General features: G+C 38.4%; 2 protein-coding genes across 3 annotated transcripts in view; one reads left to right on the top strand and one right to left on the bottom strand.

The window, feature by feature from the left end:
• MAGI2 (membrane associated guanylate kinase, WW and PDZ domain containing 2) overlaps positions 1-959 on the bottom strand; it is a 1,467,795-nt gene extending 1,466,836 nt beyond the window's left edge. For both annotated transcript variants that reach the window (XM_015134089.3, XM_015134090.3), the window contains exon 1: positions 169-959. In XM_015134089.3, coding sequence (XP_014989575.2) covers positions 169-469 — 301 coding nt within the window. In that variant the 5' untranslated portion in view covers positions 470-959. The remainder of the gene's footprint in view (positions 1-168) is intronic.
• LOC106997532 (uncharacterized) lies at positions 710-10,269 on the top strand. Its single transcript, XM_077997114.1, has 3 exons — positions 710-805; positions 6,549-6,618; positions 6,701-10,269. The coding sequence occupies exons 1-3, from the start codon at positions 710-712 to the stop codon at positions 6,847-6,849; spliced, it is 315 nt and encodes a 104-aa protein (XP_077853240.1). The 3' UTR covers positions 6,850-10,269.
• The last annotated feature ends 17,467 nt before the right edge of the window (positions 10,270-27,736 follow it).

The raw sequence follows: 27,736 nt of genomic DNA, 5'->3' as shown, positions 1-27,736 counted from the left end.
CCCAAGTGGAATCCCCGGCGAAACTCATTTGCACTGCGGGTCCCCTCTGGCCCCTACCCCATCATCGCGCAACACACCCCTTTCAACATGCGCGCCCACCCTTTCATTGCCCTGCGCCCCGAGCGGTCCCACCGCCCGGCAAAACACTGAGCAAGCCGCTGCGCTCACCTTGCTTGACACACTTGAGCCGGAGGGGGTCCTTGCAGTGTTTGATCACGGCCAGCACGTCCCTGATGGTGAGCCCCGCCACGGGGGTCTCGTTCACCTCCAGCAGCAGCTCCTCCGACACCAACTTGCTGCCGCTCTCATAGGCCACCTTTCCGGGCTTCACCTCCCCCAGGTAGGGGAACTGTCCATTCTCGGCGCCCCCCTTCAGTTCAAAGCCCAGCTGGCCCTCCGGGTTCCTGCCAATGACACTCTCATGGACTTTGCTAGTCCAGTGGCTTTTCTTTTTCAAGCTTTTGGACATGGCAGTGGGGTGAGTCGCCTCAGTTCCTGGGGCTCCTTGGGGTTAGGGGGGTTGGTGGTGAGAGAATGAGGATGGAGGAGCAAGGGGGCCCAGGGGGAAGAACAGCAGACTTTGCCTTCTCCCCCCTCTATTCGGTGCTTTCCCTCTTCTTTGGATGGAGTGTGGACGAGGAAGGGGGAGGATGAGAGGGACGGCTGGGCAGAGGTAGGAGAGCTTGGGTGAGGTTGTGCTGTCCCTTGAATGACACTCAAGGCTGTGGCCCCGCAGCAGAGGAAGCGGTGGTGGTGGCGTCGGCGGCGGCGGCGGCGGCAGCGGGAGCTAGCAGTAACCGAGCTGGTGAGCGGGTGCGGTGGGGGTGGGGAAGGAGGGTAGGGATGCCGGGGGCCACTCCTGCGTGGTGCGAGTGGGAACGCGCGCGCGCGCCTGGGTGTGTGTTGTTAGCTGATATCCATGGCAGCTGCAGTGGCAGGGTGCGTGTGCGTGTGTGTGTACTAGTTGTACTGTACTGGCATAGGGGAGGAGGCAGGGGAGGAGGGGCGCGCGCGCCGGGTGGGGAGCCAGGGAGGGCTTCGCCGCTGCCTCCCTCCCTCCCTCCGCAGCTTGACCCGGTAGTGAAGGCAGAGAGAGAGGCAGGCTGGGTCCGCCTGGCAGCCTACGGGAGGAGGCGGGAGCCGGGAAGGAGGGGAGCCGAGGCCCGGCGTGGGGAGGCCGGCAGGAAGGGCCTCGAGCCAGTGCGGACCTTTCTTCAGCCTCTGTGCCGCCGAGCCGCGCGCCAGGCTGCTGTGCGAGGAGGACGCGCTGACTTCCTCCGACCTGGGCTCCTATGGAGCAGAACTAGCGGGACCTGGACTTTGGCGCTCCTGGTGCCACATCTTGGGCTCTGCGAGCCTCCTGGCGCGGGATCCTGCCGTGAGAAGGAACTGGGGCGGGGGACCCGGCGGGGCATTGCGGGAGAAGGCCTGGGAGCCCTGGGAGACTTGTGGCCTGGGGGAGTTCACTGTGTAGAGAGGTTTCATGTCTTCCTCTATACAGTCACTTATTTGTCTCAAAGTTCTCGAAATTCCCTCTTAGAGAAGGAGAAAGTTAGAGAACTGGAGGCTGCGTACCCTGATTGCGCAGAGGGGAAGCAGCCTCGCGTTCCCCCGGGCAGGCCCCCTCCCGCGCGTCCCGCCAGTAGGGGAATTTCGCGGAGGGTTGCGGTAGTCTAGTGAAAGGCTATCCAAGGGTAAGGGGCTTCGCTTTTCCCAAGCAGGGGAAACAGAAAGGGTCTACAGGGCTAGGGGTGGAGGTAACGGATGCAATGAGCAGCCTCCGCAGAGAAAATGGACAATTTAACTAGGGACCTGCGGCCGAGAGAAGGCAGAGGCGCTCCCCTGCCCATGAAAGCCACCAGAGTCGGCTTGTACCTGGGGAAGAAACCTTAAGACGATCTGGCCCAACACTCCTTTAGTCACAGAGAAAGGGGAGAAGGCTCCCGAGAGTGAAAATGGCACAGTCGGAGCTGGAACTCAGCTCGCTGACCCCAACCAGTGTTCCCTTCTTTTCGCCAGGTTTGCATCCAGGAGAGGGGAGGATAGGGGCAAAAAAGGATGCAGGGAGGCTGCTGATTTCCACAGGAGAGCTATTTTCTGTGAGACATTAACAGTGATTTTTTTTTTTAATTCCTGTAACTGGTAAATGAATTTCATTTGCTTAACTTTTAAATGATATGTTTCAGACAAAAAAAAAGTTGCACACCCACTTATCTCTTTAAGGCAGAGGATGAAAAGCACTGAACAGGTAGGATTCTTAATGTCTGAGATGAAGGTGATGTCGGAGGCAAACAGTACAGTTAAAAATGTTGAGTCGACACAAACAGAAACACCAGGTTTCAATCCAAACTCTACTGCTTACTGAGAATGTGATCTTGAGTAAACTGACTTTCCTGAGCCTCAGCTTTCTTAGTTGTTAAATGGACTTTAAAAATACTAATCTGTTAAGACTGTGATGAGAATGAAATCAGGGAAAGCAGGCACAGCAGTGCTCTCCTGGCACAGGTGAGTAGGCGTCCGAAATGATAATTCCCTTCCTCTTTCCCTCAGGTATAACTTACTACTTGGGGATGAGGGGGATCAAATGTAGTCAGAACTGGAAGAGATCTTAAAGATGATTTGTTTAACCTTGTGTCTTTTTTCACTTGAGAAAACAGATCCTCCATAAGTTGGCTGCACTAGTGAAGCTTATTCAGTAAGCCAGGGGCAGTGCCAGGATCTGAAGCCAGATCTGCAAGCAATGCCCAGGAGTAGGCAAGACTTGATAGCAAAGCCTAATCTCACCCAGAGAAGTTGAGTGTTAGCATTATGAGGCATAGTTCTAAATAGAAACTCATTATGAGAACCGAATATTTATATTGTAAAACCAAATGGCAAGCTACCATTCATGGAAGATACTAATATTTATTAGGTTCTAACTACATGCTAGATGTTGTTCTATAGGCTTTACACATAATACTTCATTTCTCCTGACATTTTGATAAAGTAGGTACTGTTATCTCCTTTTACAGGTAAGGAAACTGAGGTATACAAGGATGAACTTTTGCAAGGCTACAAATCTAGTTAATGGTGAAGGTAACATTCAGACCCAAGTGGTTCAGCTCTAGACTTTGTCTCAGTTACTGAATTGAACTCTCTGTTCACTTACCATGTGTCATACCAGCTCTCAGTATGTAGTGTCCCAAAAGATTGGGCCTGCACTTTCTTTCAGGGGGCAATTAGGAAAAAAGTAAACAAATGGAGCAGGATTTGGGCATAACAGCATGCTTCTCCCATCCCCCAAATCCCAGAAGTGTCACTGGGGTGTGTGCCAGTTAATTTAGCACTCTTCAACTTCACAGCCACCCTTCTTTGCCCTAAATTGTGACATTAGAGTTGAAATCTGTAAACGTCTTTATGGTCAGTTGGCACAATGTTTAGGTTTGTCAATAGAAGGTGCTAAGGAAACACTGCAGAAAGAAAGGGGCTCCTTTTCTTGGTTCCAGTGCTTTCCTGCTTGCTCCTACGGTGTGGTGGCCAGTGAGTGACTTTCTGACCAGTGGTGTGCAGGAAGGCCATGTTACATAATCTTCAGTAAATTTGGCCAGTTCCCTAGTGTGTGTCTTTCTATGGAGTGCTGCTGGCATGTCAGTGGAATGGCTTCCTAGCAAGTTTTACTGAAAACACAGCTGATGGTTTCCTCAGCAGCCCAGTGTGTGACACCTTAAATTTCTGGATCATTAAGTGGACCACAGCCATATTATTTCCAATGAGGTCCTACTCTCAGGCTTAGTAGGGTGGCGGGTGGGTAGGGGGAAGTTCTTCTTAGTTATTCTCTCTTTGGGTACTCTCCTGTAGCCTGACAGATAGTGACTATTCCCAACAATCACTATTGCTGTGTTCTTTAGTGGGCTTTTTCCCTCTCCTAATAGTTAACACGCTTTGACTGGATCTTGATTGATAAAAGTTGAACCCTGAGGAAAGCACTATCCTTGGAGTCAGAAATTGGGATCAGACTATATTTTTTCTCTCTATTTTGGTATTCCTCACATTCACTTTATTTACCCTTTTTGGATTTTATGCTATGTCAAGAAAAAATTATTTCATCACTAAGCACTCCAAGTGTAGAGCAGAACGCTAAATATTGCATACTATTCCAGAAGAAAAATAGTTTAGGAATCCTAAAAGCCAAAGAAAGAAAGATATGAATGCATTCAGTTCTTAGAAGAGTTCTATGGGATAGATGCTTGTGGCAGACATGGTCTCCACCCAAATCTCCTAGGATCCCTTTGGTTGAACTGAGTATCCTTCCTCTAGCTTCTGCATTCTTTTGCTTCTTGCAGGCTTCCCCGAGACTCTCTTTGGAGGAATGCCCAAACACTACTAGACCCACTTTGTCTACTGACTCAGAGAGCCAGACAAAACCACCTGCAAGTTTACTTCTTTCCCAAGATGCCCTTTGCCAAGGACTTTCCTATAGAGTATAAAAGACCAGCCCTCTTGCCTCTAGTAGCAAGAAAACCTGAGGTGTAATTTACACTCTGAGACTCCCCTGTAGAATTATATTGATGTTAGGATTTTGCCTGAAACCTCCTTCCCTATCTTGCTTACTGTGGTACATGATTAGTTTTTCCCGATAGCATTTCTATAATAAATCACTTGCAGAAACAATCTTCATCTCAGAGTTTGATCCTGGCGATCCTGACTTAAGACATTGCTATTCTTTCTTTGTTTCTTTTTTTTTTTTTTTTTTTTCTTTTACAGATGAGGAAACTGAGGATCAGGGCTTTTAAATTGCCGCAAATCACACTACCAATAGGAGGTAGAGTTGTGGTACCTTTTTTAGAGGGACCATTATTTTGCTGACTACAGTACTGTAGGGCATACAGTGTCTTATCCACACTGTTTCTGAGTCCAGTCTGTCAATATCAGTACTCCACGATTATTGTGTTTGTTTTTCTTTCTCCCTTTTATCTCAAAAATCTCTATTGTGATGCAAGAGACCTTTCTGAAACCTCTCCTTTTTTCTGTGTTTAAAACCGCCCAGTGCCGCCCAATAAATACACAGCAAAGTCCAAACTCCTTATCCTCCTTGGATCCTCCTTCCCACACTTTTTAACTGTTCAGCCATATTTCTGCATGTACTCTGAGACTGGAATCCAGGGCAACAAAGCTAATGTGGGTTCTCCAAGATTAACACAAATGAAAGGAGGCCCCTTTATGCCATCTATTCTAGGTTCCTTGGAATATAATTAAAACAGGAATTTCAACATTGAAATGTAATTATGTTCAGATAAGGACAGTAAGGTACAGTGGCTTGAGCCAATCTCCCACCATGTCTGGGGACTGGGACAGCTGACCCAGGTGTCCTACCTAAGGCTCAGGCCTGTGTCTTCACTTCTCCTTTCAACCCTTTACTTCTTCCAAAGCTGAACGCCTTACTTTCCTTGGCTCACTAGGCCATTTCATGGTTTGTGTTTGCCCGAAATGCAACCCTTTCCCTGCCTGCTCACCCTCAAAGAAATACCTCTGGGCCCACTTTCTTTCTTGGAAGCATTTTATGATTCTCATTTCTGTTACCAACACAGCTTTTATTTATGTCTCCATGTATCCTTTGCAGAAACACAACTTTCCAGGTTCTATGTTTTATTTGCATTCTTAGTGTCTGGCACATTGTCTGACACAGTGTAAAAGCTCAGTAGAATTTTGCCTGATAGCAGATGTGTCTAAAGTGAGGGTGTCCAAAATTTCATTAAATGACCACTGCTTTAATATGAATTCTTGGTTAAGGCAGGAGAATCGCTTGAACCTGGGAGGCAGAGGTTGTGGTCAGCTGAGATCTCACCACTGCAATCCAGCCTGGTGACAAAGGGAGACTCTGTCTAAAAAAAAGAAAAAAAAAAGAAAAAAAAAAGAAAGAATATATATATATATATATATACACATATTTTCTTTCTATAAAAATATATATATGAATTCTTACTGATAGTATTAAACGATTATCTCTTTACACTCATAGTAATGTCTTACAATAACAGAATGCAGGAGAGCACATATCAATGAAGAAAAGACAAAATATACTTATCCATGAAACTGAGGTTAAGAAACCAGTGTCTTCAAGAGCTGGGGACAGCTCTGCATAAACACTGGGTCTATGCAGACTTGAGAGATAGTGATGACATGGTGAGACACAAACTCGATCTATTTCATAGTTCGTCTGTGATCATTCCTATTAATAAACTTATTTTCACAACTGTTTCAATATTCACACAAAAATGTTAACCCAATCTGCAATTATACCCCTTGAATGTAAAATAAAACAAAAGCCCACAAAAAAAAAAAATGAATCCACACTTAAAAGGTGGATTTATTTAGCACAGTATGGAGTTTCTTAGACTTCTCTGCCACTGTCTCTAACAATGACATACTCAACCCCACAAAAGTAGCTTTATTTTGTCTCTAGTTTTCATCTGCAAATTCATGTGGATTTTAAATTCTACCCTTTTGTAGGTTTGTATTTGTACTATTATAAAATGTGACTCTCTTTCCAAACTTTGCCTAAATTGCAGAATGATTTTTCCTGTTTATTCAGTGGTTTCCAGCTTTCCTGGCCCAGTCCTGGATTCTGCTCTTTTGCAGGTTTGTATTTATACTATGATAAAATGTGACTCTCTCTCCAAACTTTGTCTAAATTACAGAATAATTTTTCATGTTTGTGCAGTGGTTTTCAGCATTCCTGGCCCAGTCCAGGGACACTGTGAGTGTGTCCAGCTTAAGTCCAGTAACTGGAAATACAAGCCCAAGTTCTGGAGAGTTCGAGCTGCAGAGATATATATGGGGACACTTTCAACCTTGACTCGTTGGCCATAACCAGCAGAGTGGAAAATAGAAGAAGAGGAAAAACATTGAACTGCAATGTTATAACATCCTTTACTAGGCAGAGAAAAGAGGAAAGACCAGGAAAGAAAACTGTATTACAATGTGAAAATGTAATGTTGAGAAATTCAGGCATCTTGGGGTTAGTGAGAAGTTTTAGGGGCTTGGACTCTTCAAATCACATGTACAGAAATGTGTATTTTATCTGATATCAAATGACATTTATAGTGCTAATCTTTATCTCAAGACTTCACATCTTTTGGTGATTGCATCTTTTAGGTTTATAGCAGTTAAGTTTGCATGAAAGCACCAGGGCTGTTTCATTTCAGTCAAGAATAATGTTCATTGATTGTGCTTCTGCATTTCATACAACTATTTTAGAACTTGTTTTAGTTTTATGAAGGAATAATTGGTCCAACTTCTATGTAACTCAGGAATTTACTCTCAAACAACACTGTCAATTAGTTACCTATCTCTCTGCAAATGATCTGGGAACATTGAGAGGAAAGGAAGGAAGAGGCAAAATCTGACCACTTAAATCTAAGCATATTAGATCATTTTGGTTGTTAGAAAGTCCTGAATGATGTGACTTACGTTCTTGTAAAGCATCTCTTTGCATAGATTCATGGCCCAAACAATATATAAAGAGTGGAGAAGGAACCGCACTTGCAAATAGTTCAAATCATTGCTCCATCTTAACTCTGCAGTTCACAAAGTGTGAAGAAATTTGATCATCTCAAAAAAGATAACAGGAAAAAAAATAATGTTTTGTTCTGTGACTTTAAAGTTTTGCAATATTTTACGTACATGATAACGGGTACTTTAACAAGAACCCTTGATACTTTTGTTATTGTATTCAATATATGCTTATAATACAACAGGATCGTATTGTTTGGGATTTGGAAATATATTCTTTCTTATGCAATCTTATGCAGTGATACTGCTTGAATATAATTACATGAATTTATCTTTCTTTTTTGTTGTTGTTGTTTTGCACTCTACTTATTTGGTGCCTGTCAGTCTTTTATCATCAGTTTATATTCTACTAAACTCAAAAAGACAATCTCATACCTTTTGTAATTATAGGCATTCCTTACTAGATTTTTAAATAGACTTCAAAAATTCAAGTACTTTGATTTAATGCCATCAAGTAGCTGGATCTATCCCCCCCCCCCACCCCCCGCTTTTAAATGTTAGTGAGTAGTTCAATTTCTGTCACTTTCTAGTTTGTGAATTCTAAATCTTTTAAAACAATCTTGCCATTTTTCATGCACTTATCCTTGTGGAAAACTCTATGAAACACTACTTATCTCTTACTTTTATGTTTTAAACTACTTTTTTATGTTACTATTCCCTCTGCTTTCTAAATACACATATTAATGTATTCTTTTTATTCTCTGTAGCTCTTCTCAGTATATGAATTCAGTTTCCCATCAATCCCCATACAATTTTAAAAAATAAATGTTAAGTATTCTGTTATTTTAGTATGATATCTAGTGCCCATATTCTAATTCTGCCTCTTATTTTTAAAATAATTGTATTATTGATTTAAAATGACAACAGTTTCAATTTCAAGAAAGTGAAAGGAAACAAAGGAATAATATTATGGGTTTAATTTTTATCAGTGAACTTGTAGGTGAAGAAAAGGTTTTGGGAAGGAAATGAACATATTTTACTGCAAAATAGTAAGGAACAATCAGATGTGTTTTCTAGTTTCTGGAAAAGCATGTTTCAAGAAATTCAACGACAAATTCATCATGCTTGCTTAGATTGTTGAGAAGCAAAAGTGCTGATGAGCACTAGGAAGCAATGAGAATGTAATTCTAATCATACTGTTTTAATACTTTTGCAGAACTCTCCAAACGCCGCTCTGTGTGGATGTCTTTCAGAATTTGATGAATACTAGGGGTATTATTCTGCCCTTTTCTCTCTACCACAATATATACATTGTATCACACACATATATACACAGTATTTTGTGTGTGTGTATATATATAGTATTACATGTATTGCACACACATACACATTTTCCAAATATTACATATAATTTCACGTAATTTATAGACCTATTAAGGCCCAACCATTTTCTTGGATAGGGGATTCTTTGGAAGTCCAGCTTAAATAAAGCCCTTATAGAACTTTTTTTTTAATTTATACATAATCACCTACAGTAACATTATCTACTGAACTCTTAGTACATGCTACCTGAACCTTTTATCACGTTTCTTCCTGGCTTGTATTACAAAACTGTTGACATATCTCAGCCTCACTTCTAGGCTTCTTTGAGAGCATGACTCATGTTTGTATTCCTCACTGAGGTTGAATGAATAAGAGAAACTACAGTAGTAGGAAAAAAAACTGCACATGTAGATATCAGTGAATATGAAAGGGTCAAATGAATCTATTATAGTAAGCACAAAATCAACTGACACCAACAAAGTAAACCCCAAAATTTTAATGGTATTTTAATAGATCAAGAGGAACAAGCAGATTGCTATCTGGGAAGTTGGTAAAGTTTTGAGACAATTGTCTCCTACTTTCTCTATCATGGGGAGTAATTTCAAAAGAAAAATGGAGGGTAAGTTTCTCTGAGAGAAAATTGTAGCTTAAAACAGGTCATGGGATAATTAGAAATAATTTAATTGCTTTAGAGGATTTTAATCTTTCAACTGCTCTCAATTAGATCCTAAGGCAATAAAAGAATCAGGAGGTTTGGAAAACCATTGTCTGTAATCTCTGAAGAAAAGTGGACATTAGGGGAGTCAGTTGAAAAGCGAAGCTATCACCATTTTCTAAAGAGGAAAAAGGTGAACCTCACAAACTATAGACAAATAGGACTATCGAGAGAAAGAAATAGGACATCGAGAGAAAGAATATGAAGCTCACATAGGTTCACAAAGAATGAGTCAAATCAAACAACATACATTTTTATTTATAAAGCATGACTTGTTCATTGTCAATTCATGTTAGCTTAATAATTAGGCATTAATGCCATCACTGCAATGCATATGTCAGCAATGAATAATCAAAGGCCAGGCTTCCATCATTCTGTTTAATATCTTCGAGTAATGCTTATGTTTGCAAATGCTCTTTTAACACATTCTCCATATGCAGCCTGTCCAGCACTGCACACAATAGACCTGTTACTTCCCCCTCACAAGCACTCCTAATATTTCATGTGTTTATCCAATTGACTTCTCCCACTGGTGCCTCATATCGAATTTGTAGAATCACACCTGCTCCTTTTTCAAAACTCTTCTGAGTTTTTTCTTAAATAATTCACTGACTCAAAAGCTGTCAGATATTTGAAGACTAGTTGCAAAATTTTAATATTATAAATGTATAATGTAAATGTAATCAAGATTTGTATAATGTACAATGTACGGTGGTAAATAAAAGTATGCTGTGAATAAATACATATACAATTCAAAATTTTACATAAATATATGATACAATGTAGCTCATATTCTTTTTTTTTTTTTTTTTTTTTTTTGGTGGGGGGGTACGGAGTCTCACTCTTTCACACCCAGGCTGGAGTGCAGCGGCACAATCTCGGCTCACTGCAACCTCTACCTCCTGGGTTCAAGCAATTCTTCTGCCTCAGCCACCTGAGTAGCTGGGATTACGGTGCTCCGGTGATTACTGGTCCACCACCGTGCCCAGCTAATTTTTTTTTTCTATTTTTGTTGTTTTTAGTAGAGATGGGGTTGGTCAGGCTGGTCTTGAACTCCTGACCTCAGATAATCCACATGCCTCGGCTTCCCAAAGTGCTGGGATTACAGGCGTGAGCCACCGTGCCAAGCCTAGTTCATATTCTTTAAGGACGATTGTGAATATTTTTATGTCCAGTTAATTTTCATTAAGATATTGATCAGTTAATAGCTATATATGTTCTATAAATCCTATCTAGTTTCAACCTTAAATTGTTTGCATATATTTTATAGTGTAGAGATTAGGCATTTTAATAAAGTTTTAAAATTTCCAGGACATAGTGCTAATGACTATGCTTCCTACTATAGGCCACAATTTTTTTTTCTATTGTCAACAATATTTTGATAAGGATAATAAGGAAATAAGGAAATGTGTCCTTCATTTGTTAACAATAGGTGTTCAAGAATTTTAAAATGAAAATTGAAGAAGTAAAAGACACCATACATTGAGTTTGTTTGATTTCATGGCTTCAAGAGTTCAATAATTTATTGAAATATTTTACAGACCAAAGGAACAACAGATATATTGCATTTGTAAGTCCCCACATATTTTAAAGGATAATGGTTTATATATGAAAATTCCCTAAAGTTTACATTTCATCAGGAAAAGCTAAATAAAAGAAGTTTACATTTTCCTAGGACTAATAATAAGATTTATTTCCCAATCCTCTTCTCTGGAGACAAATGTAGGTCTCTCTTGAAAAGCAGAAAGATTTGCATATGAGGTATGATTTAGAGGGCTAGAAACATCTTTTCCAGTCTCCCCAAAATGTTTCACTATGTTTTATCATGCTATCTGATAATTTTGCACTGAAGTTTTCTTTCTGAGATAAGAAAATGCAAATATCTCTGAATGGGTCTCTTTGCTTTAGTCATACTCATATGGCTACTACTGAACAAAATATGTTCATTACAGGATGAAGGGAATGTTGCCAGCCAGCAAATCCCTAGAGTCTGCACCACACCAAACGTTGCTTAGCAATTTCCACGATGTTCTGTCTAATTTGCAAGGATCAAGGAGATGTTTGTGTATGTTACATAAAGCTGTAAAATTGGTATTTATTGTATGTTTCTGTATTGAAAGCTTTACAAACAAAGGAAATGGAAAGTTAACAGGTGGATATGATAGTGTGGTGCTACTTTAGCTGGATGGTAAGGGAGGGCTTCTCTTAGGAAGTGTTTCAGGCCAGGACTTGAATAATGAATAGTATCCAGTCATACAAAAATCTGGGGGAAAGACTTTTCAGGCCCAGGAGAAATGAACTTCTTTTCATGCATACAAGAATGAAAGTGAACATTACCTACTCTATGTCCTGAAGTGGGAAGTTGGCTTGCCAGAGAGTAGGTAATTTTCACTTTGATTATTTTATGCATTCAATTATACTACTACTTAGGTTGATTCATAAGGGCCTCCACAATTTGGTTCCTACTTAAAATTTAAAACTTTCCTAACCCATTCCCACCATATATTGAGCTAATCCATGCATTTGTGACTTTGCGTATGCTGTTTTCATTGTTTAATATTCTTCTCATGCATTCTTTCTTTCCTGATAACGAACTCATCTTTGAAAGTCCCCTTCAAGCATCTTCTCCTTTAGGAGGCCGCTTCTCACTGTCTCCTGCCTGTGACCCACTGAATTGTTCAGTTTTTAAGCTGCCATTGTCTTGTGCATTTGACACATTGCTTTGCAATTACTGATTTACATGTCTGCTTTTATCACTGGTGAGGTTCTTTAGGAGAGAGACATTATTAATTCATCTCTGGGCACATGTGGTCCAACATATTAAAAGTACTACAGAGTGCTATTACTATGTAGTATTTAGTATTAGTAGCAGTTACTCAACAAATCATTTTTAAATAAGTGAATATAATATATTTTTGTTATTATGATTTAACATAAGATAGAATTTATCTTCAGAAGTTTCCATGATATATCTGTTCTAGTTAAAAGCCAATAGCCATTAGAATAATACCATCATTTAATGTAAAACAATAAAATATTAAATACGATAGTTCATATTTAATGTGAACTAAGCTCATGGAAATATTGTGTAAAGATTGAGTAATTATTGACATACAATTTTAAATTCAACTTTTCATATAGTATACCTTATGATACATTTTCAGCCTACTTTTAAATATATTGGCATTGAGAGCCAGTTACTAATTCGTTGAATTCATTATTTCTTTTTAAGTTATAGAAGTAGAATTATGTTTGAGACATTCATTATTTTTAGTAGAGACAGGGTTTCACCAGGTTGATCAGGCTGGTCTCGATCTCCTGACCTCAAATGATCCACTGCCTCGGCTTCCCAAAGTGCTGGGATTACAGGCGTGAACTGCCACACCCAGCCACCCCTCTTATTCTTTAAGTACTTCCTTGTTTTCTAATGTACAAGATGTTCCATATTATTTTGTTATTTCTCTTCCCCAGCTCTGGAATCTGCCTTTCCTTCAAGGAGCCTTGGTTCTTTCTAGTGACAAATTATATTTAGAAACCAATATCTGGATATTTGACTTGAGATTGCTATTGGCCATTGTTTCTAGTCTCTTTCAGTAGACAGAACTAAGAAATGTAAGACGAAATATTTGAATGTATGTATATGTAATATATTAAGTACATTTAAACATATTAAATTAATGAGTTCATACTAATACTTTCAATAAACCACAATTCCCTTTTCATGTTTTTGAAGGAAAAATATACATTGTCTGTATACAGTGGACATAGATAGTAATAATACTGATCTAGAAAAGAGCAATCTTAAATAGATCCCATTAATAAAGATAACATATCTTGGAATTCTAGATATTAGAGAGATTATCTAGAGCTGTGTTCTAGATATTTTATAGTAGATCTTTGCTGTGCTGTTTTGGATTTGTGTTGGAGTAGAACAATCGGATGACAAAAGCTCATCCCACATGGAAAAATCAAAGCATTCATTACAGAGAGAATTTTGAAATAAATGCATATATATGTACACACACATATATATATGTATATGGGGGTTATAAACAATGAAGGAAATAGTGACACTATCTATGTGGGAACAATACTAGTATCCTCCCTTTGGGTGAATCCAGTAGCTACAGATGCAATTCTGGGGACTCTGTTTAGCAATAGCTTAACTATTGCTTGGCTACAAGCATGGATAACTTGTTCAAAGATAATGAGGAGTTGTGAATATCTAAATAAACAAGATTTGCAACATAAAAAGCTTTGTGACTATGTGTCTGAATTCTTAGAGTTTTCTCCCAGCAAGACATTGGACGTGGCAGACTTTTCTGTAATGGTCCATCTCGCCCTATTTCATGAAAAGCCAGAGCTTCTCTACTTCGTTTACTAACCCCAAATATATAAATTTAATAGAAATAGTAGCCTGTTTTTACTGGTTTATTTGCTTTATCTAAAAAAAAAAGGCATAAAGTCTGTTTTGGATAGCATAACAAAACAAAGGTTCTTATTTTAATAATGCATCATATATATACTTGGTAACTATTGCATAGTAATAATTTAATAACTTGAAAAATATGCATGTATATTGGAAGAGGCCACAATTATTATAAAAAAATAATTTGACCAGTATTGAACAGTGCAAATAATAATTATTTAGAAGCTTTTGTGCAACAGATGCCATATGTGTTACATTTTATTTGATCATCAAAACAAGAAAATAGTCATATATAATATTATCCCCATTTCATAGAAGAAACTGAGATTACATAATTTGTTCAACTTGACCAACTTCTTATAACTAATACATAGCAGAGAGAAGGTTCAAACCTCGTTGGGTTTGACTCCAGACCCCAGCCTCTCTTGAGTGCATCATAAAAGCCTTTGGTCTGCCCGTGGCCAGTAACAACTTTTACTAAATTGATTTGTATTTGTAAAAGGAAGTTATTTGCCTATTTTGCTTTTTATTTGTAAAAGGAAGTTATTTGCCTATTTTGATGATCCCCAGTGTTTTTAACATCAGTAAGTGTGTCCACCACACATGATAGTTTTTGATCGTTTTTAATGTTTTGTTTCCATGATTACAAGATTAAAAAACTATTAATTAGTGATACTTTAAATTTTGATTTTATTAATTAAAACACATCTGTCTCCACCGGAAGAAGAGCACTTGTGACTATAGCATAGACGGCTTCATTTTGAGGAGTAAATTACAATGGAACGTGAACCAAAGATATATAGAGAAGGCATGGACCACACAAATGTGATTGAAATCTGGCCTGGAGTCATCCTAAATTGACTTTTTCCTACAGGGCCCCTAAAAGAGAGTAGAATCCCAACAGATAGAGTCTATGGAGAGATAGACTGCTGAGACCCACATCAGTGAAATGCAGGCAAGGAAGGGATCCCTAGCAAAGAATGGGGAGAGGAATGGATGGTCTGAAGAATGCTGAAGGAACTGAAACACTCTGCAAGGCAAAGAAGATCCAGTATTAACTTTGACCCCTGCCAAACCCAGGCAGCAACAACGGCGGCTCACAAAGCACCAGCACGAACGCGCTTTCTTGTGCCCCCACATCTCTTCCCTTCACCATCTTGAACCCTGGTGTCATCATAAACCATGTAAGTTAACAACTGAGGAGGTGAAGAATGATACATTGAGAAAATATAAAAGTATCTGTCTAGACCCTACTTTCATACTGTAGGTCAGCCTTCTGTAGCATGGCAGATGAGGCAAGTGCAGAGGCCTTAATTGTGAGTGAAAGTTGGAGTTTTTATTCTGCTCTGGCTATACCTATCAGTTTCAAAACTGGAGTAGTTTAAGTGACTACAGTACCAGGAAGATGTTATTACTTATTATAGCTATGGAGAACTGACCAAGATTTTACCTAGGGGGAGGAGTATCACCCTACAGAGCAGATTTGAAGGGACATTATGAGAGAAAACAGTTACTTAGGGTTTAATGTTGCCAATTATGTTCTTTAGAATACCTTCATATATTTATATGCCTATATATCATATAACTAAAATATACATTTATCCGTATGTGTGTGTATCATATGGAGCACATTGTCTTTTGCAGGGTTTCTTTGTTTTAAATGTCTATTTGGTTATTTTCTTGATTGAATCTCTGTATGCTTTTCTCTTCAATGCTGTAGCTGTAAGCAAATAAGGTAAGGACTTTATATGCAATATTCTACATGTTTTCTTTCATAATTAGAGAATATCTTATTTTATCTAAACCTCATGTATCACGTGATATATGTGACACCCTGTCATATATCATACTTGCATGCAAATGTTTATGAAACACAAATCATCTCAAATCAACAGAATCAAAATTATATTTGAAAAATGTATTCAATAAGATATGTAAGATGAGATAGAATTAATTCTAATTGAATTCACAGAGGATTTGAAATTGGATGTAAATCTGTAATAACAAATTACATTACATATGAATTACTATTAGATTTGCATTCAGGAAATTGTACTGTGTTCACATAAGAGTATCACTTAAAGAGAACATTAGAACAGATACCCTATTTTTACTTTCTCGTCTCTTTTCCTGCTCTTTTTCTTCCTCTTTTCAATAACCTAAATGTCATTGAAAAATCTCACCATCTTAATTATCAATATTAAGACTGATTTTGAGAAATGTAGAGAACCTAGGATTTGCATTTTAGTGGAATATAGAATATAATAAATATTTTTGTAAGTGTGTAAAATATTCAAGAGGTAACAATTTTAAGATCTTAAAAGTCATCTATCGAATACTGAATTTTAGATGTTAAGGCTAGGAGAGATATTCAAAAACAGCTTCTTTACAGTTAGCTTAGAGATTCAGTGTTCTATTGTCAGCATGTGGGCATTAAAAAAAAGTCATTTGATACATATGCATACCTGTGCCATGTTGGCGTGCTGCACCCATCAACTCGTCAGCACCCATCAACTCGTCATTTACATCAGGTTTAACTCCCAATGCAATCCCTCCCCCATCCCCCCTCCCCGTGATAGGCCCCGGTGTGTGATGTTCCCCTTCCCGAGTCCAAGTGATCTCATTGTTCAGTTCCCACCTATGAGTGAGAACATGCGGTGTTTGGTTTTCTGTTCTTGCGATAGTTTGCTGAGAATGATGGTTTCCAGCTGCATCCATGTCCCTACAAAGGACACAAACTCATCCTTTTTTATGGCTGCATAGTATTCCATGGTGTATATGTGCCACATTTTCTTAATCCAGTCTGTCACTGATGGACATTTGGGTTGATTCCAAGTCTTTGCTATTGTGAATAGTGCTGCAGTAAACATACGTGTGCATGTGTCTTTATAGCAGCATGATTTATAATCCTTTGGGTATATACCCAGTAATGGGATGGCTGGGTCATATGGTACATCTAGTTCTAGATCCTTGAGGAATCGCCACACTGTTTTTCATAATGGTTGAACTAGTTTACAATCCCACCAACAGTGTAAAAGTGTTCCTATTTCTCCACATCCTCTCCAGCACCTGTTGTTTCCTGCACGTTATCCACATGTACCCTAGAACTTAAAGTATAATAAAAAAAATTTAAAAATAAATAAATAAATAAATAAATAAATAAAATCCATCACAAGAGAATATATACAATCACTACGATTCTTTTTTAAAGAGAGGGACAACGTAGGTAGAATTGTCTTCTTGGTTATCAAATTATCCTATAAAGCTATGGCAATGGTAGTATTGGTATATAAATAGACAAATAGAACTGACTAATGTATAAATGGAAATTCAGTGTATGATAAAGGAGCACTTCAAAATGGTAGGAAAAGGGGCAGGGTGCAGTGGCTCACACCTGTATGTAATCCCAGCTCTTTGGGAGGCCGAGGTGGGCCGATCACCTGAGGTCAGGAGTTCAAGACCAGCCTAGCCAACAAGGTGATACCCTGTCTCTATAAAAATACAAAAATTAGCCAGGCATGGTGGTACATGCCTGTAGTCCCAGCTACTTGGCAGACTGAGGCAGGGAAAAAAAAATAAAAAAAAGTCATTTGAAACTGATACAGGTAATTCACTCAAAACATTCTTAGATTTTGGGCATACGTGCTGCAACTTAGAATTTAAGTGTTGTCCAAAAGAGATTAGTATTGGTCATAACATGGACTGTAAAGCCACCATTTAAATGAAGCATGTAAGAAAGAATATTCTAGTACACAAAAGTTATTAATGGCCTAGAATGACCTCCTTCTCACTCATATGATGAAAAGAATAAAGTACATAAAAATGTTTGTTGCAACAGCTATCCATAAAAAAAGAAAACCCTCCAAAATAGCAAAATTGAATAGGTATCTACAGTCAACTTTATCCTGAAAATGCCTAGAAATACTGACTGTGGTTATATAGCATTCTGAGACCAATGAATCTTTAGACAGTACTAATTTCCTACCCCAAAACTATTCTCTACTTCCTTCTTAGTGACAGAGCTCCTTTCTGCTCAAATTTTATACCAGATAAAATATTCACCTACTGAGACTCCCTGGCACCAGGCGTGCTCATGTAATAATATAAGCATAGGCAGTGAGACTAGGTATGGACCCATTAGGGGCTTCTTAGAATGTCTTTGCTTTTCTAATATAGACAACCCTTTGTCTCTTTCTGTTTCTCCAGCCTATAGCACAGCTGATGAAAGAGAAGCCATCTTGCTGCTATTTGACAAACATGAAGATAAAAGCTTTCCTTTAAAGATGGTGGAGCAAAAAGATAGAAGGGGCCTAGACTCCCTACCTTCACATTTCCTCCTATGAAAGCATTGCTATTATTATAAGGTTAATCTGCCAAAACAGACTTCCATGTCATATGCTTAAATGCATCAAAATTCATACAATATACACTAAATTGGTAAAAGTATCCATTTTAAAGGATTAATCTGAGGGACCCACAGATACTTAACATAATCAACTCTCAGAAAAAAGAAAATCACTTATTTCATTGTGATTTTGAAGCTGATCTTTTATGATCTTTTAGTTATCAAACTGTTAAATACATTTTAACTTTCAAATTTTATGAATAAAGGAGATGAATCCTGTTATTTTCTCAGTGTTACAGTGATGATGTTTGTCATGTGTTCGTATGTATGCACACAAATGTACTCAAGGAGCCTGAAGGGGACCATGACTTTCTGGGCACCCAATGCTACTTATCTCTAACTCCTCCTTTAAATCCAAGAAGCCAAGCAATGACCTTCTTTCTCACTCTTGGACTGCTGCTCTAGCTGTCAGCCACTCTGAATATTGAGAACAATTAATAGCCAGTGATCTTTAATTTGGGAGGGAGAGTAATATAACCATTTCACATATTAGTAATTTAAGCCCTAAAGTGCCATTTTTGTACAAAGTCAATGCAGATGCTGTCTGCCTTGATAATAAAAATGGTCACTTTAAACATCACGTAAGCCACCCGATCACATCCTCTCATTGAAATGAAGGAAGATGAAAAGTTACTGAGTTAGAACAATACTTGAAAAGAAGGAAAACAACTTCTCAAAGTCTGGATGCTGTTTCTATGGGAACTGGCTGGACTGACAAATAATTGGAGGCCTTTGCATATCTTGCCCCTCAAATGTGAGCAGCACTTGGGAGGAAGAAGGCTGAACAAGGCTGCATTTTTGACCCACTACCCATCCCTATTATAGAGATTTAGGGATTTTGCCAATCACAAATTCAAACAGCTACCCATTTGCTGAAACATAATTTAATTTTAGTGGTAGCTAGGAACATTGCCTCCTTAGATTTACTACCCTCTGTTAACCATCAAACACACAGAAAATGTGGTTCCTTGTAAAACAATATGAATAAAGAGGGGTTGGGAAAAATGTTACATGGAAACTTGCAATGTGATATCAACTGTAGGCAAGGACAGTACTTATAAGCAATGCTTGTGAGGTATATAAGATTCTCAAATACTGTTTCGGGGGGTGGGGGGAAGAAATTTAAAGACAACAATCTGAATGATCCAGAAATAAAGTATCATCCTAGAAGACAGAAGCTGGCAACAGATTAGGATTCCTTTTCACTATAGTCAAGCATACTTAAAGCTAGAAATTGTTCAGAAAGTTACGTGCATTAATCTGCCTTCTGCTTTAAGAATACAAGGAGGCTTCTGTCAACACTTAAGTAGGCAGTGAGAGATACCTACAGAAGCCTATATCCCTTTTTTTTTTTCATTTCAACTTTTAGTTACAGGGAGTACACGTGTAGATTTGTGACATGGGAATATTATGTGACGCTAAGGTTTGGAGTATGGATCCTATCATCCAGGTAGTGAACATAGTACCCAATAGCTAGTGTTTTTAACCCACTCACCATTCTCTCTACCCTCTAGTAGTCCACAGTGTCTAGTTGTTCCCATACTTATGTCCATGTTTTCAGCTCCCACTTACAAGTAGGGACATGAAGTATTTGTTTTTCTATTTCTGCATCAATTTGTTTAGGATTATGACCTCCAGCTCCATCCATGTTGCTGCAAAAACATGATTTCATTCATTTTTAATGCATGTGTAGTGTTCCATTGTGTATATGTACCACATATCCTTTATCCAGTCTACTGTTGATGGGCATCTGGGTTGATTCCCTGTCTTTGCTATTGTGAATAGTGTAACAATGAACATACGAGTGCCTGTGTTTTTCTGGTAGAATGATTAATTTTCTTTTGGGTGTATACCCAGTGATGGGATTGCTGGATCAAATGGTAGCTCTGTTTTAAGTTCTTTGAGAAATCTCCAGAGTGTTTTCCACAGCAGCTGGACTAATTCATATTCCTTCAACTGTGTATAAGCATTCTCTTTTTGCCACATCTGTAGTTTTTTGACTTTTTAGTAATAGCCATTCCAACTGATGTGAGATGGTATCTCACTGTGGTTATGATTTCCATTTCTCTGATGATTAATCATGATGAGCATTTTTTCATCACTTGTATTTATTTGTTGGCCACTTGCATGTATTCTTTTGAATAGTGTCTGTTCATGTTCTTTGCCCGTTTTTTTCATAGGGGTTATTTGGCTTTTGCTTGTTTATTTGTTTAAGTTCCCTACATATTCTGGGTATTAGGCCTTTGTCAGATCCATAGTTTGCAAATATCTCCCCCACTTCTATAGGTTGTCTGTTTACTTTGTTGATATTTTCTTTTCCTATGCAGAAACTCTTTAGTTTAATTAGTTCCTACTTGTCTATTTTTGTTTTCGTTGCAATTGCTTTTGGAGACTTAGCCAGAAAATTTTCACCATGGCCTATGTTGAGAATATTTCCTAGGTTGTCTTCCTGAATTTTTATAGTTTGAGAAATATTTAATCTATTTTGAGTTAATTTTTGTTTTGGTGAAACGTAGGGGTACAGCTTCAATCTTCTGCATATGGCTAACCAGTTATCCCAGCATCATTTGTTAAATAAAGATTCCTTTTTCCATTGCCTGTTTTTGCTGGACTTGTTGAAGCTCGGATGGTTGTAGGTATATGGCTTTATACCAGTACCAACCTTTTTTAGTTACTGTGGCTTTACAGTATAGTTTGAAGTTGGGTAACGTGATGCCTCTGGTTTTGTTCTTTTTGCTTAGCATTGCTTTGGTTATTTGGGCTCTTTTTTAAAAGAATTTTAAAATGCTCTTTTCTAATTCTGTAAAGAATGATGCTGGTAGTTTGATAGAAATAGCATTGAATCTGTAAATTGCTTTGGGCAGTAGGACGTTTTAAAAATATTGATTTTTCCAACTCATGAGCATGAAGTTTTTCCATTTATTTGTATCATCTCTGATTTATTTGAGCAGTGTTTTGTAGTTCTTGTATAGATCTTTCAGCTCTTTGGTTAACTATATTCCCAAATATTTCACTATCTTTGTGGATATTACCAGGCCTATTAAGTAGGAGTGAGCAATCTTTATTCAAGGATGAACACACAGAACAATATACAAGTGAATAAACAACACCTGTCTTGAATAAGGAAAGCAGATGCAAACAAACTGTGACCTATGGATGAAATTCTTCATCTTAAGAGAAGGAGAGAATTATCCTAAAACACTTCCTGAAATGGTTTTGCTATAAGAAGCAGAATAAATTGTTTTAAAACATGCAGAACTGAAGCAGGCAATCTAATTAAAATTATTTAGTAACACATATCCTGATAAACTTTTAGAAATGTTACGAACAAATAAATTATTAAAACCTGGGTTTCCAAATATATAGGTTACCTAGAAACCAGAAAAAAATACAAGAAAACTAACATACATTCCAGGCTGGCTTTAAAATTTAACCTTTGCAACACCAAATACAAAAAGTTAATAGAAGGTGTTTCATGAGATTTTTATTTTCCTTTTCCTTTTTCTGCAGGGTGACAAGGCCAAGTAGCAAGTGGCAACTGATTCTTTTTTTTTTATTTTCTGATATGCAGTGGTTCATAAATTATAGCACTAACATAGACCCCTGAAAAGTTTACTCAAGCAAATAATCCAGGCGACTAAAAGTTAATTAAAATTGAGAAAAACCAGAAAATTTGGTATAAATGTTCTTATGGTGAGCATTGATATGAGTGAATTCAATTAATTTCTGTACAAATGTTAGCATAATTTAATATAATGTAATAAATGTCACTTGAGAAAGAATATAATTTTAAAAAATAATTAAAGCTTAATAAGCTATACCTCTAACCTATAATCTATACCCCATAATAAATTAAGAAAGATCTGTAAGTGCAGAGATGGGTCACTAAAAGCACATTACATTTCTTGTTTTACATAGATAGAGGTTAAAATTACATTTCTGTGTTACATTTGAAGCTGAAAAAATACATAATCTAGAATTGTATTAAATATATAAAGAAGCCCACAGCAAAATTTTAAAATGCTCCATTCTTTTAAAACTACTACTGATTACAGTAGCAAGCAAAGCGTAGTACAGATTGCAAATTACTGAACACAAAGATTAGAGAAAAATAGTTCAAAGTATACCACTCGATGAGAAGTTAATGTAAATTCAGTTATTACAGCTAACATAGTTTAAATATCAATAGATAAATGTCATCAGCGCTAATTACAAAAAATGCAATTATGCACTCTTTTCTGAAATAATCAGAATTTTAAAAAATTGAATATGTAAGTGTCACATTATATCTTTTGGCTTCATCTGTCTGTGGACATTTGCCCACTTGTTTCAGACTGCTAACTTAAAAAAATTATAAATTCAAAAAAAGAAGAGGCTTTATTTGTTATAAAGAGTTGTAGTCTGCAAGGTGGCCATTCTGACAGGCTAGGAAACACAGCCTCTAGACAGAACCAGAAACAGATACTGCTAGAGAGAGGCAAAGGGAATAGGAATTTATGCTGAGCAAGGTGGCCAAATACATATATTCAATAAGCTAGAGAAGGAGTCATGAATATTTATCAAAGGAGAAACATACAGAGGTGCAACTGAGCTTCATCCTTATCCATGCTCAGAAAATAGCAGCTATTTGAGGGTGGAGGTTTCAGCCCTCTGATATCAAATATGAAGCAGAGGACACACAAACTCTTTAATGTACATTGTCCATAGACTGGTCAGAAGCACTCCATGGTCATTGGTCTCTTATTAGGTAAAAAAGGAGGGGTAGCATCTTGCCACCTGTCCTAGATTTTCATGTTGATGCTGAGGTATGAAGTGTACTAGTATCTTCCTGGCCCCCTCATTTATGTGCAAACCCTGTGTGCGAGGGAATCAATTTCCCATGAAGTCTAACTTAAATTAACAGGAGACGAGAGAGATTGGATGAATTCTTTACCTTCTCTTTTCCAGGTAAAAGACCCTAATATTCAGTCATTTATGTAGATTCTGGAAAAATAATGCAACATGAATGAGCTAACAATCATATTACAAAGTAGTGGCGAGCATGGAAACCTTTCCTTGTATTGGCTTTTCTCCCTTGCTCCCTCTCTTTTCCCCTCACTCCTATACCCTGGAAATGCATTTTCTAACAAGGTAATGATAGTTAAGTCTTTGTCTTAGGCTTTGTTTTCCAGAGCTAAGGGCAAGACAATCGATACTAGGAATATTCTTAGAAAGTAGGCCATAAGATGGGATTTTAGAACTGGACTACTCACTGGCCTGCTAGCAATGAGGATTTCAGTGCTAGTGGTAAATAGGATAGTGAAAATTCCTGGTTAGCAGTGGTACCATAATTATGGAAGTTTTAACCTTTGTTGAATTGGAATGAAATGCAGGTGAAAGGAAAAGCACTAGAATATATGAAAGTTGTGATGTTTTAAAAGTATGAGGTCAGCAATCATTATAAAGATTGTGCAGATTGGCTTCTCTTTAAGCATTATAGATGCTGAAAAAATAAAATGCTCAGCTCAGGTCAGCCAAATGCCATAACACGGAACAATGTGAAATCTGAAGAACTTCCAGGGAAGTTTTTAGGGAGATTCTCCTCTCCTGTGGCATCATGGAAGAATGTGCTGAAAATCAGGCTCAGGATTTACTGAAAGAGTGGCAGAGCCTCGATGTATCCTGAATGCAAAGACTCAAGAGGCCCCTATACTAAAGTCAGTGGCTTCATTGGAAAGAATGGAATGTTGAGAGAGACCTGAAACAGGGTAATTTGGGTGAACAAGCGTGAAAATATTGAACTCACAAGTTCTACTGAACTTCCAGGATGGCAGAAGAAGCCCTCTTCTCCAAGCCTCAGATTTTACAATGACATAATCTGAGGCGAGTGCCTCTCCAAATAATGCTTTCCCTCATGGTCTACCCACCTCCCTTTATTGCCTCTAGTCAGTAGCTAGGGTTAGGCCTCAGCACTGGCAGAGGAGAAAAGTATGATCCATCTTCAGGAGAAAATAGTTTACATCAAAGGAATTGACATACCTGACTAATAAATACTGTCAGCAACCTGAGAAGCAAACGTCAGAATAAAGCTTCAGATTTATACCTGAAGAGGTGCAATATTAGGCTGGGTATGGGAGAATTTATTGAATAGAGGCAATCACAAAAGGCTTCGAATTTGATAATCTAGAAATGACACTGATGTCTACCCCAAAATATTCTTCTGGGATACCTCTTTGAGGCTTCAGTATAGCAAATACAATGAAAAATCTGGAACATCCTAATATGGTATTGAGGAAGGAGTGAGAAAAATTGAAGATATGGGAATGTTAGAATGGATTTACTATGTACGATCTGAGTACGCACACCCTGATTAAGATTCTTGTGTGGCCCAGACAACACTCCATAAGTAACAAAGTTTTGAGAGGGTACCGACATCTTGCTGGCAGTTATGCCCTGCTAGCTGTGGTTGATGGTAGGAGTTGTTGCTGTTGAACTGGACCCAGCTGATACAACACTCAATCATCAGAGGCAAGGCAGGTGAAATTACTAGACTTGCCATCAATTTGCCTTGGCCTTCACACCTGTGGTAATAGTTAATAGACCATGGTGTTCTTAGTCATGAGATAGATAGACAAGAGAATGAGAGAATGAAGAGATGATGGGCAGAAGACTGACATCACCTGCTAAATTGGAAAACTGTGGTTCCATACCCAATTTCCAAATGTAATTTGGTTGTCAAATGTGGACTTAATTGATTGAAGAGAATGGTTCCCTTGAGAAAAAAAAAAAGAACCTGCAATGTCACCTGAAGTATATACAGTAAATATTCCCTTGATTATTCTCCAAGGGGATCTGAAACCATTTCCAGGGTAACAGCGCTGGGGAATGGGACAACACAGACATTTCTAGGACATTTAGATATAAGTTCTGAGCTGACACTGATGTCACGGGATCTGAAACACAATTGCAGTACTCTGGTTAAATGGGAGTTTACAGAGACTAGATAGAGTTTGACCCAAGTCCATTTCACAGTATATCCATGTATATTTGGACTTAACCTGTGGCTATTTCGCTGGTCCTCACGTGCAGCATGCAAAGAGAAATACTTAGCAGCTGGCAGAACCCATACATTATGGTCTGTGGAATAAAAGCTACTAGGGCATCAAGAGCCAAGTAGCAGACCCAGAAACCACACTTCCATCCTGAGGAAAATTATAAATCAGAGGTAACATTATATCACGGTAAGAAATGCTGAGATTAGTATCACTATCAAAGATGTAGAGGATGTAGGGGTGATGGCCCACATCATATTTCTATTTAATTCACCTGTATGTACCCTACAAAAATGAAATGGATCGTGGTAGATGACAGTACATTACTATAAATTTATCCAATTGGCAGTCCCGATCACAGCTTCACAGCTGCTATATTATACCATCTGCCACAGAAGCTGCTATTGGAGCTACCACTCAGTTAAGTGACAGTAGATTAACACAGGCTTTGGCACTTGCTATAAGACTATTGATCTTGCATATATATTTTTTCTCCAATTCTCTTTAATAAAGAGAACCAAGTTCTGTTTTTATTCACATGGTAAAAACAGCAGTACCCATTGACTCTCAAGTCCAGGGATATGCAAACTGTCCTGCTTTCTTTCACAGTAGAGAATGCAGATATCTTGATTATCTTGCCAATCTCTAGAATATAACACAAGTCAGTAAACTGATAACCTTATGATAATCAGACTCGGTGAGCAGGACATGAGAAGTATAGTAGTTATCAGAGGTGTCAGAGGATGAGAGATAAGCCTTATGAAGATTCAAGGAATGGCCACAGTTTTGGAGGTCCAGTGGTTAGTGACATGGCACAATATCCCTTGTAAAACTAAAGATAAATTTTTGCACTTTTCAGCTGACACTTATCTGAAAGATACACAGAGTTTAATAGTCCTCTTTTGATTTTGGAGGTGGACTGAACATTATATCACTACTCTGACTCATGTATTATTTGGAGACTTGGAAGCTGTTAATTTTCAGAGAGTCTTAATGGAAGAGAGAGGTCTGCAGAAGATCCAGCCTGAGGTGTCTAGCCACTTAGGCCTTATAACAGAGCAGATTGGCTTGAGGTAGAGATATCTGTGGAAAGAGACTGCTATGAGTTTGAGAAGTTTCTAGGGTTTTACAGAAAGATAATTCTTTCTCTATAAAAGAACTATTCTCAATTTGAATAAACATTCGTGTCATTATACTGGATCCTACTAGAAACTGATGGCCTGACTACAGGATGCTAAGTGACTATGCCACTGGGTTTAATTATCTGAACTGAGTATAATCAGGTCTATCATTTTTTATATTGGGCAGATGCAGAAATGATATTTAAGTTTCAGCCTGAGCACCAGAATACACTGGTAAATCATAAATTGTGTGACCTAGACAACCACATCACTTACCTCTGCTGTACAGACACTCCTACCTCAGCTTACACATTTGGCCTCAGGTGGTACTCCCAGTAGTCAACCAACCTAGAAGAAAAGAACTTAGGCTAGTGCAAAGGCAGACTGATATGATATGTTAATGCAAAAGCAAACAAGACTGATGCCAATCCTCATGCTGGGGGACCAGCAAGCAAAGAAAGAAGTTACAATGTCAGTGGGAGTAATCAATCCTAATTACCATGATAGTCTACAGCTGTTACATAATGAGGACCCAGAGGATGTTGTCTAGAACCCACTGAATTTATGAACTTTTATGACCATGGTAACTGTAAATGGATAACTACAGCAACAATGGTTAGAAAAGTGTATGTATGTATGTATGTGTGTGTGTGTGTGTATGTGTGTGTGTGTGTGTGTATATATATATCTCTCTCTGTAAAATTTAGTGGATTAAGATTAAAACAATAATTTGTTTCGTTTATAATGTATAATTTGTGCAGAGCTCAGCAGGAACATCTTATCTTTGCTATATGAGCTGTCTGGGTTCTCAGTTGGGATGACTTGAAGGCATGGGGCTGGAGCATTTGGGGACTGTCCATGCATCTCTTCCTCTTTATGTAGTCTCAGGCACTCATATGATTCAGGGCTTCTGAATAGGGTCTCTCTAGCATATTATCCTCAAGGCAGATGGATATCTTATATGGTAGCCCAGAGAGCCAGGAGTGCGTCTTCCAAGAGACCAAGGCATAAGTTGCAACGCCTTTTATAACCTAGCCTCAGAAGTCGTGCATGATCACATCTGCCATATTCTGTCAGTCATGCAGGGACAGATATTATTTAATGCATGAGGGCACTACACCAGAGCCTCAATACTGGGAGATGGGCATCACTGGGGGTCCATCTGTAATACAGCTGCCACACAAGGACATGGACACTAAATGATAAAGTTCCGACTCACAA

Source organism: Macaca mulatta, chromosome 3 (assembly GCF_049350105.2).
Source record: "Macaca mulatta isolate MMU2019108-1 chromosome 3, T2T-MMU8v2.0, whole genome shotgun sequence".
In the NCBI taxonomy this organism is placed as follows: domain Eukaryota; kingdom Metazoa; phylum Chordata; class Mammalia; order Primates; family Cercopithecidae; genus Macaca; species Macaca mulatta.
This window is presented reverse-complemented; position numbering and strand designations above follow the sequence as displayed.